The 10,920-nt window shown below is 47.2% G+C and overlaps 2 protein-coding genes across 2 annotated transcripts; both read right to left on the bottom strand.

The window, feature by feature from the left end:
• Positions 1-235: 235 nt before the first annotated feature.
• On the bottom strand, positions 236-5,575 carry LOC127767275 (transcription initiation factor IIF subunit alpha-like). Its single transcript, XM_052292552.1, has 9 exons — positions 3,838-5,575; positions 3,524-3,685; positions 3,067-3,221; positions 2,576-2,916; positions 2,267-2,385; positions 1,956-2,072; positions 1,658-1,861; positions 1,351-1,560; positions 236-737 (listed from the first exon to the last, which is right to left on the bottom strand). The coding sequence occupies exons 1-9, from the start codon at positions 4,432-4,434 to the stop codon at positions 642-644; spliced, it is 2,001 nt and encodes a 666-aa protein (XP_052148512.1). The 5' UTR covers positions 4,435-5,575; the 3' UTR covers positions 236-641.
• Positions 5,576-8,530: 2,955 nt separating this feature from the next.
• LOC127765561 (probable carboxylesterase 8) lies at positions 8,531-9,972 on the bottom strand. The gene has a single exon (XM_052290479.1). The coding sequence runs from the start codon at positions 9,955-9,957 to the stop codon at positions 8,896-8,898; it is 1,062 nt and encodes a 353-aa protein (XP_052146439.1). The 5' UTR covers positions 9,958-9,972; the 3' UTR covers positions 8,531-8,895.
• Between the last annotated feature and the right edge of the window lie 948 nt (positions 9,973-10,920).

The raw sequence follows: 10,920 nt of genomic DNA on the forward strand, positions 1-10,920 counted from the left end.
TCCAGCCAATGGACATCAAACCTAGATGTAGGCTATGTTCAATGGGAAAATAAATCTCAAAAGTAAGAAAAAGTATTTTGTTTGATTCGACCTGCAGTCGGGTATGAAATGAAGCACATTAGCACTCACTAGAAAATACTATCCGAGAGGCTAATTTCTGCTAATTGATGTTATCTAAGGATGATTTTGACCAACGAAAGCTTGGAGAGCTTTGGATGGACACCTTTGGGGCAATTTATAATGCACTGGAGAAAGCCGCATTATGTCCCAGTAGTCTGTTTCTTAATACTGCTGTCGCTACCCGGCTCAGGGGGAGAACGGCAGTGAAGAAATTTAGCATGAGCGAAAATTAAACATTAAACCTGATCAAGCAGATTATTGCCCATCAGAGCTATTCAGCACGACAAAACAATAGTATGACAAACTATCATTTGCTAATAGTATGACAAACTATTATTTGTTGTTACAACTTACAAGGGGGTATACTAGTATGAAAAATATGAGGTCAATCAAGAATGTGTTAAGCCTGTCACGTTCTGCAACTGCAAGCATCTACTAATTTTCAGGATAGAAGGGCAGGCATGCTAAGCTCGAGCCAAGGGGAGCATAACAGCATACACAACTCTGCAGGTTTTGTCATTTTATTTATATTCCTCTAGAAGGATGATGTACTTCTGGCCATTGATCTTCTGCAGGTGTGAGATTTTCCTCAGATTGGCGAGAAAAACTTCCCTGTCCTGCAGTACAAGAAGAATAACCAAGACATCAACATTTTGCCCATGCATTGATTTTTGGGAAGTGTAATGACTGTAACAGGGCATTGACAACAAAGTATTTAACACAATAACAGAAATGCGGACTATGGACTCTTACTCCCTCCGGTCATAAATATTTGACATGGTTGACTTTAACCATAAAGTTTGATCATTTGTCTTATTAAAAAATTTAATGTGAATTTGCAAAAATATAAGTCATGTTTGAAGTACCTTTTAATATTTTATTAAAACAAGTCCCAACAAAATAAATGTAATTATAAAATAAAATGTAATAAGAATGGTTAAACTTCAGGGTCAAGATCAATTGTGCTAAATATTTATTACTGGAGAGAGTAGTAATCAACAAAAAAAAGTATGTGCTCCATACAGTGCCTTTATGTGATGTGTGTGTCACGAAGAAAGATATCAAGAAACTCAAGTAGCATTTGATAAATTCAAGGCCAAAAAAATAAAACCTTGAATTCCAAAACGTGCAGTTAGAATATGACGTCATGCTCAGTACTGTATTTGTATAAAAGGATTACTAGATGTAACAGTCCAGAACAGAACAAATCAGAAAGATAAAACATCCTACCTCTGGACTTCTTAGTCGAGGCGAAAATCTGGGCATAAAATCTTTTGAAAAATCTCGCATTGCGATAGGTGCATATAAACGAAGTACCACCCTGATTTCCTCCACTGTAATAGGAGATACATTTGTATCACTTCTCGCTGAGGCAAATGGTTCTGAAGTTGGTTCCAAGGAACACGAGGTCTCCTCCTTCACGACTATCTTCTTGGTATCCTGTACCAAATATATCATTAGAGAAACAATTCAGTGCAATGTAATTAAATGGTTAAAAACTTCGTTCACATGGTTTGAGTGAAATGAAGTAACTTACAGGCTCTATCTTCGGCTTTTTAGGGGTAGCACAAGTTTTTGAATCATCACCCCTTTGTCTCCTCTTTTGATTGGATTTGGAAACATGTGGAGTGCTATAAGGATGTCCGAGAACTGTTGGTTTAGAATGGTTGTCTTCCTGTGGTTCACTTTTGAGTTGATCCTGCTGTTTTGGAGCAAGTACTGGCGATGGTGACTCATCTTCCTGTTTAGATGAAACAACTGTAAGCATAACATATATTCCACAAAAGCATATTATATGAAGATTTTCAACAGGAACAATGATTAAAAATTATTACATCCGTGTCTTCATCGTCATCATCAGACTCGTTTTGTCCCGCGGCACGGCGGAGCAACTTCTTTAGTTCCTTACCAGATTTGCTCAGGCCTACCCCTCCATGTTTCTCATTATCATCCTATGAGTAGTCACAAGTTCATATTTGAAAATGTATTAGCAATACTGTGGTAAATGCATCAGCAACTGTAAGCCACAAAATGGTGTACTAGCAGGATATTGCACGAATGCCATATTGCCATGTTGACTGATAAGTATGATCCCCGAAAAAAAAATGATAAGTATGAGCACAAGTGCATCTATTTCTGTCCACACCTGCTTAATTTCTGGTGGAGCAGGGATTTCAGGATCAGCTAAATCACCTCCTTCCTCTGGGTCAACGTCCACAGCTTCATCATCATCAGTAAAGATCTCTTCATGTTCCCAATCATCACCTGATAAATAGCAGGGTCCAGCTAAAGAACTTCAGAAGCCCATTAAAGGGCTAACATACATGCATTGATTTACAGTAATGGTTTACTTTATTATACGTAACAATTAATAACTATTTGGAATAAATAGAAATAACAATGTCCTTATGATACATAATTTATAAAAAAAAAGAATAGTATTTAGCCAGCTTACCCTTTTCAATTTCATCATCCAAATCAAAGTCTCTGTCTTTACTACCTTCCTCCTCCCTACCCTTTGTCATAGGCACATGCGCTCTTTCTTCCCCACTGCCTTTATCAGATTTATTTTCATCCCCATTCTTGTTGCCTTTCTTCAGGTGAACCTGATCTGTTTCTCCTTCATTAGCATCATCGAGCTGTGTCACATCTGAACTAAAAGCAGCAGCTCCATTTGTAGCCGCCTTCATCATCCACCGTCCATACCCAGTTGCTGTGCTTCTCCTCCTGCTCATCTTCTCTTCAGCTTCTTCCAAAGTCAGCTGTTTGTACTGTGAAATTGTACTGAAGTTATACCTGTAAAGGCATACCAAATATGCAAGCATTAAAAGAGTGATTCCTGTTTGATGGGGCTCAAAGTATTGCTATTCCTTGTCAAAAAGATTTTGGTGGTGATTATTGTTGAAAATGAAGTGGAAAATAAATCAACATATATATCGTGAGTACCAGGAATCAGCGGGAACAGCATGTACATCCTTGCCATGCATCATCAACAAATAATATGTCGAGGCTGCAGATTGTAAGCCCTGAATTTGACCTTGGTACTGATAGTCACCTGTATCATCTTCCAAAATACATGACTTTCTGTTGCTGCAATTCTCCTGTTATTTGACAAATATGCGTGCCACACGTTAAGAGGATCAAAAGCAAAAGGCAGGGTTAAGTTCTTGAGTTTCTATCAGTCAATGAAAACAATTTATTGCAGATAGGTCTCTTTACATGTACATTTTCCATGAGATAAGCGATTTAAAGTTTGTGCCATTAAGGCCATCTAATAGCATGCGACCAATCAATGATCTTAGATATTTATTGCTTCGCTCCTTGTTGCTTCGAATTTATCGTGTTATGCAGATGGAAAAAAAAAAACTATGATGATCATCCATGATAACGAATTAAGTAGTACCCATATATTGCCGGTAGGTTGCCGTCCTTGCTGTCCCTCGGGATGAAGAGACCAGCTGCGGCTCCCCGCATTCTCCCTATCGGAGAAGGGCGGTACACCGGTGGTGAATTTGCCGATCGTATATTGCTTCTCTCCGGTAGTATCCACCAGGACATTGTACTCCTGCGCGCGAGCAACGGGAACATCAAAACTTCAGGGGAAGGGCAAGCAATTCCCAAAACAGCCAAGCGGCGGCGGAGACAATGCCGACGCGCACGGAACCAAAAGCCCTAGGGTCGCCGGCGCACGGGGAGTACTAAGCAGTAGTGCATTACCCGGATGAGGCTGGCGATGGGGGCGGCGCAGACGGGGCAGCAATCGCCGGAGCGAGCCATGGCGCTGCCGCAGGAGACGCAGAGGGTGGCGTGGCGGCACCCCGTGCCGTGGAGGTCCGACGACGAGCCGCAGCGCTCGCACGCCGCCTTGAGCACGAGGCCGTCGGCGGAGACACCCATGCCGTGCGCCGAGCGCGCTCTCTCCGCCTTCGCCGCCGCCGCCGCTGCTGCTCTGCTCTCCCCCTCTTCGTAGGGTTCTGGTTTGGTTCGGTTCCGTTTTGGGCGGAGCGGGGGAGGCGACGAGAGCGAGGGCGAGGGCGAGGCCGAGGCGCGGAGTACTGGCGTGACGTGGCGCCGGTTAGCTAGAAGGGGGGAGGGGCTCCGAGTCTGTCTCAGTTTGGTGGGGACGGAAACGGAGTCAAACTGATCTGACCGGTGCCCCGCGCGGCGACAAGGTAGTGGACCGTGCTGGGCTGGGCCGGACCGTGTTCCATACACGGGCTTCCATTTTGCAGTGGAAAAAGTACGCTGAAGGTCCCTCAACTTGTCATCGAGATATAGAATCGTCCTTGAACCACAAAACCGGATACAATGCATCCTCCAACTTATAAAATCAGTGCAAACTAGATCCCTCGGTGATTTTGACTCTGTTTTGTCCAATGTGGCAGCTGACTTAGAGTGGGACCCATGTGAGCCCCACCCGTCAGCCTCTTCTTCTTCTTTCCTCTCTTCATCTCTCCTCTCCTCTCCTATACACGGGCGGCGGGGGAGGGGGGAGCAGCTAGGTGTGGGCGGCGGACGGCAGGGGAGCAGCTGGCTAGCTTGGGCGCGGGCAGCGAGCACAGGCGGCAGACAGCGAGGGAGCGGCTGGCTAGCTGGGCGCGGGAGGCGGGCACAGGCGGCGGTGGGAGGAGCTGCGCGGGGCGGGCAGGGAGGAGCGACACACGGGCGGCGGTTCCTCGCACTCTCTGCCACCAGAGCCGCCAGCTCCTCCTATGCGGGCGCTGACGGACGCCCGCCGCCATCATCACCATGGCCGCTGGACACCGACACCGATGTGGAGCGGTCCCCTCCAGCGGTCGCGCCCGCTCCAGCTTCGACTCCAACCAGGCGAAAGAGCCGCGGATCGTGGCGCCGCAATGGTGCCTAGCTCGTCGGGAGGTCGAGGCAAGCCACCATCGCCAGACTCCCTAAGCTCCCGCGAGCTCACCGGCGACAATGACCGCCCCTCTTGCGTGTTCCTTGGTGAGAAAATGGGGATGGCTGGTCGAGCTCGGTGACGACGCCGCGCGCACCGGCCTGCCGGCCCTTCTCCCCATGCCCCATCGTCGAGAAGATGGGGACGGCCGGTCGAGCTTGGTGACATCGCCGCTCGTGCCTGAGCGCCACCACCCAGCTCCTCCCCAGTCGGCCGCCGCCCGTGCCCGCCGCACCGGTCTTCCACGCCCAGCTCCTCTCTGTCGGGCGACCGGTTGAGCTCGGTGACAACGTCGCCCACGGCCGTGCACCAGCCTGCCGGCCCTTCTCTCCATGCGTCGCCGTCGAGAAGATGGGGACGGCTGGTCGAGCTCAGTGACGCCACCGCCCTCGCCTGAGCACCACCACCCAGCTCCTCCCCCGCGACCGCCGCCCACGCCCGCCACATCGGCCTTCCGTGTCTAGCTCCTCTCCGTCGGGCGGTCGCCCATCCTCACCCGCCGTGCCCAGCTCCTCTCCCCCGCTACCGGTCGCTAGGAAAAGGAGGAGAGATGAAGTGTGGAGAGGGGAGGGAAAGAAGAGGCTGATGGGTGGGGCCCACGCTGAGTCAGCTACTACATCGGACAAAACCGGAGTCAAAACCGTCGAGGAACCTAGTTTGCACTGGTTTGTAAGTTGGGGAATGCGTTGTATCCAGTTTTGTGGTTCAAGGACAAATTTATAACGTGATAACAAGTTGAGGGGCCTTCGGTGTACTTTTTCCTTTTGCAGTCGCGCAAGCCTCGGCGGCATTTCGCATCTTGGCCCGAGCATGAAAGAAATTTGCAAGAATTATAGGATATTGTGTGCTCCATAAAGGGAAATTTGCTAGAATTATAGGATATTTTATCCTATATCATCTTATTACAAATGCCCATTCCTATTTAATTTTGTTACAAAACTACCCTGGTGCGCACGTGATTAACCCGATCAACATGTTTTCTTAAATTATGAGTTAATAGTGGTATTTACAAAAATTAAATATGTCTAGAGTATAGTCTTGATTTTTTTTGTTATTTCACAAATATAGTCGTTCATGAGAGCTGGAACATTGTCGTGTTGAGTTTCTCTATATGAAAAAAAAAATAATGAAATATGAAGAATAAGTCTAATGCAAGTACTTCATAATTCGGCTAACTTAGCTTGCAGTCTTCCTACAATAGCGATAACAAAATGATTTGGTTAAGCACGTGTCGACTAGGGTGATTTTTGTAACAAAATTAAGTAGGAATGTCAAAATTCAAGTGACTTATGGGGTTGTTTTGTAATTTTCCCTTCTATAAAAGATGAATGAAGGTGAGGAAATGCTTTTTTTTCCTCGATTATATGGAAGACGCACATGCACTCACACCGTGACTAAAATGGTTTAAGTGAATTTTCTTCAAACATTAACTTTCTCCATCTCATAAAAAACTAATTTCTGATTATGAATTTAGATGTAGCCTGCTTTCAGCTTTTAAATTTTATATGGGACGAAGGAAGCATGTTTTAGTAACTCCAGAAAAAAAAAAGTATGTTTCAATAACTTATATGGGGCGGAGTAGTAGTTTTCCGCCTTGGTAGTTGGTAGTAGTATACAGTATATTTAAACACATTTATCACGGTCGAAGCGGGCAATAATACACAGAGTACACATCTGATACTCTGATAGAGCTTGGCGGATCGAATCATCCATTTTCTGAAGGAACAAGCTATCGACTTGAGTCTTGCAAGCAAGTCAGCAACCAATGTCTAATGGAACGGCTCAACTTGTGTTATACTGGATCTCTCTTTAACTACCATACGCTAAATTAAGCGGCATTATTGGTCTCTTTAACTACCATGTGCGCTAGTTAAGCGTCCTTGTTGGTCTTTATTGTGGTTAACAAGTCTTCTCCCAACGGTGCTCTCAGTACTAACAGGGTGTGAAAGCCATTAAACATATGGATCGATCCAGCCAAGCCAGCTGCTGCAAGTTGATCGAGTGGACATGCTTGAGAATTGAGATGAGACGCTCGAACAGTGCACGAAAGCAGCAGCTACCAAACTACGCTTGTCGGCTGATCAGGCTGCTTGCTCGTGCGTTTTCTCCAAGCTGGGCGTCTGGTGGTGGCCTGGTGGAGAGCGCTGTACGCGCTTGACGCTACACAATACACTCGCCAGCTGAGCTGAGCTGAGCTGCTGGCCCTGCGCGTCTTAATAGCAGGATTAAGCTGCAGATTCACCTCGCAACAGTCGGAGATGACATCTACACAATAATACAAACGTTGCCGATCGATTCCTGGTGTTACTGGTCATTATCACTCGTTGTTATCGTTCATTTATGAATTTAAAAACTTAACTTTAAGTTAGTTTTAAGGTTTGCTCATAATGATTTATTTTTCAACATTAACTATTAAACCATTAAAAACACATATTTAAGCATTTTATATACTTATTACACCATTTATTTCATATTATAAGTTGATTTGATTTTTTTAATAGTCAAACTCTTTTTAAGTTTGACCAAGTTTATAAAATAAATATAGTAGTATTTTCAACACAAAACAAACAACTATACTATCAAAATATATTTTCTGTTGCATTTAATGAAACTAATTTAATGTTGTAGATGTTGCTAATTTTTTTTATAAGTTTAGTCAAATCTAAAGAAATTTAACAAAGAAAAAAAAAATCAAAATGAACTTATATGATATAAAACACAGAGAGTATTATTTTTCTACCTGATGTCGGATGATGCCATATCTACAGTTGGTGGGTTGCGTCGTCACGCTGTGTCTGCCTACCTGGGCCCTGGGGAAAAATATGACGTATTCCTACAAAGGCGGCTTAGCGCTATAGTCAATTACCCGTGACCTAATACTTTAATACTACTATCATTCCCCATCATGCAGTCTGCATAAAGCGGTGTTTCAACCTTCACTTGAGATTGAGAAGTTGTGCCATCTTCAAAGAATCAAAGTCTTCGACGTACCTGTAATTTTTAACGTATAGACTGAAACACCGGGTGAGAGCATGCAGGTGAAACTCTAGGTTACGACCGGCGCACGCAGCTTGGATTGGGTTTGGGTGGGAGGGTGCAGCCGTGTAGACCACGGGGAGACGGCAGAATTTAAAGCGTACAAAAGCATTTCTTTTTGCGAATTTGTGGTAAGTTTGTTATTATTGGTACATGATGAAATCTCAAATGACAAAGTATAGAATAATTTCTACCATGTTACAATATTATACATCCGCCTTGTGGGGTCAGAAGCGGTAAAGATTAGATCCGAAGCTTATTCGCCCGGAACTTTTGACAGTGAACACATGCCAAACAACCCGATTTGCCGGTAAGTAAAAAGGTACTACCAAGTAAAAAGGGAAAAAACTCAGTGGAGAAAAAAAAAGAAGAAGAAAAGCCAACGTGACAACCGCCCATCCAGAAAGCAAAGATAAGAGGTCGTGAGGTCGTTTCGTCACTATAGGGAGTGTACTTGGCTATGGAGAGTCCATCGCTCGTCACTCTCCCAATCTAATGCTGATGCTGATATGATTGCCAATGTGTTACTTCCTCCATTTCACAGTATAAAATTTTCTAGTTTTGTTCATATTCATTTATATACTAATAAAAAATCTAGACATATATATGTGTTAGATTTATTAACATTTATATATATATGTGGACAATGCTAAAAAGTTTTATATCGTGAAACGGAGAGAGTATGTATACTTCGAGAATTGTCGATACTCTCGGTAGATAGTGCCATGGCAGCAACCAACCACCACCAGTAGTCCAGTACAGTAGTACCAATATCATAGTGGTGGTAGTTGCAGTCAATAGCATGGTCTCCTCCTCTCGATCGATCACAGCCTGCTCCTTCCGGCGTGTACGTCGCTGCCGGCGCCGGTGTGGCGGCGGACGAAGTCGGTGACCTGCGCGATGAACTCCGCGGCGCGGTCCTCCTTGAACAGCTCCATCGCGTGGTACCCGGCGCCGTCGAGCTTTGCTTCCACGGTGACACCGGCTTTCTGGAGTGCCTCCACCAGCGTCCTCTGCCGGTCACGCGGCGGGTCCTTCATCCGGCCGAGCACCAGGCAGGGCGGCAGCCTCCGCAGCCGCGCGGCGTCCACGCCGGCGAGCATGGTCTCCGGGTTGCAGTACTCGTGGTCGCGGTCGGCGCCCAGCGGCAGCGCGAGCTCCCAGAGCAGGTCGTTCGCCGGGAGCGGCAGCACGCGGTCGTCCACCGACGACTCCTCCGCGGCCGTACGCTTCACGCCGCCGTGGTGCGGCTGGTTGAGGATCAGCCCACGCAGCTCCACGCCCTCGTCCACCGCCGCCAGCGCCGCGCGGAACGCGATGCTCGCGCCGGCGTGGCTGCCCATCAGGAACAGGGGCCTGCAGCCCGCGGCGTACGAGCGCACCCACCGGACCGCGTCGGCGGCGTCCTCGAACGCGGCGGGGAGGCGGTGCTCGGGCGCGAGGCGGTAGTCGACGGAGGCGACGACCGCGGGGATGGTGGCCGCGAGGGCCGTGCAGGTGTTGTGGAACGGCTCGGACGCCGCGCGGAAGAGGACGTACCCGCCGCCGTGGAAGTACAGCACCAGCGGCAGCCTGCCTCCGCCGTCGGCCCCGACGCATGGGCCGGACGGCACGAAGAGGCGGACGGTGGTGCCGTTGGCGTCGTTGAGTGGCGCGTCGTTGGAGTGCACAATGCGGCGCGCCGGCCCGTTGACCCCGTCGACGGGCTCCCCCGCCGGCGCCGGCGGGAGGAGCCTGGCCGCGCCGTTGCGGGTGAGCGAGCCGTCGGGGTTGAACCGGATGTTGAGGTACTTGTACGGGTCCATTTCGCGATCGAGATCGAGCACCGCGCTCCGGAGGAAGTAGTACTGTTGGTGGTGGTAGCTAGGCAACTCGCCACGGAGCATGGCGCGCGCAGCGCAGCGGATATATAGCTCGCGCGGCGGGGGCGCGGGAGACTGTATGAGGGAGCCACCGGTGACGGCGACTCAAAATACTACTCCTTCCGTTCCGTAATAGATTTTCTTTGCATCGTTGACCACTCGTCTTATTAAAATAATTTATGTAAATAAAAAAACGAAAAGTTATGTTTAAAGTATTTTAGATAATAAAATAAGTCAAAATAAAATAAATAATAATTATAAAATATTTTAAATAAGATAAATGGACAAGTAGTACAAGAAAAACTCAAAATCCTACGGAAAGGAGCGAGCACTAGTGGAACGGAGGGCACGCCACGGTGGATCGCGGATGATGGAGCAGCGGCAGGATCGGGTACCTGACCCGGGGACGGGGAAAGGGAGAGGGACGTGACAGAGTGGCCTGTGTCGCATTTACTAATGGCGCCCCATCTAACTCCGCGAGGTACGCACCCGCGTCCAGCGAGTGGCCGGGAAACGGGCACGCATGCAGGCTGTCTCGCGTAGCGTGGAGTTGCGCGGTACACGGCCACCGCGGCTGCTTTTCCGCCCTGCACGGCAGGCGGCCCGCAAAGTTGCAACTTGTGATCTGCGTGTGTTGGATCATTGATGAGAGTTGATAGGAGTAAATAGAAATGGCATGTCACTCCCCTTGATATTTTTTTTTCCAGAGCGTAAAATAGACGCATTCACTTGTAAACACGCGTGCAGCCGGCTGTATTTGTGAAGAGAGGAATAGAAAAGATTAAGAAAATAAGTAAAACGATGTAAACTATTAGTTCGCAATTAGTTAAGTATTAATTATTTTAATCTTGAAAAGAAGAATTAATATGATTTTTAAAGTAACCTTTTCATAGAAAGTTATTTTTTAAAGAAATATACCGTTTAATAGTTCGGAAAGTGTGCGGGCGAAAAGTAATGTTTTTCCCTTCTCGTTCAACTATCAAACAC

The sequence above is a fragment of the Oryza glaberrima genome, chromosome 3 (genome assembly GCF_000147395.1).
Source record: "Oryza glaberrima chromosome 3, OglaRS2, whole genome shotgun sequence".
In the NCBI taxonomy this organism is placed as follows: domain Eukaryota; kingdom Viridiplantae; phylum Streptophyta; class Magnoliopsida; order Poales; family Poaceae; genus Oryza; species Oryza glaberrima.

Excerpts from the sequence above, each read along its gene's own strand:
- LOC127767275 (XM_052292552.1), bottom strand. The coding sequence starts at position 4,434 with ATGCATTGTATCCGGTTTTGTGGTTCAAGGACGATTCTATATCTCGAT. Across the intron at positions 3,222-3,523 it reads AACCTACCGGCAATATATGG|GAGAATTGCAGCAACAGAAA; the intron begins GTACTACTTAAT and ends GTCAAATAACAG. Across the intron at positions 1,862-1,955 it reads ATGACGATGAAGACACGGAT|GAAGATGAGTCACCATCGCC; the intron begins GTAATAATTTTT and ends TCATCTAAACAG.
- LOC127765561 (XM_052290479.1), bottom strand. The coding sequence starts at position 9,957 with ATGCTCCGTGGCGAGTTGCCTAGCTACCACCACCAACAGTACTACTTC.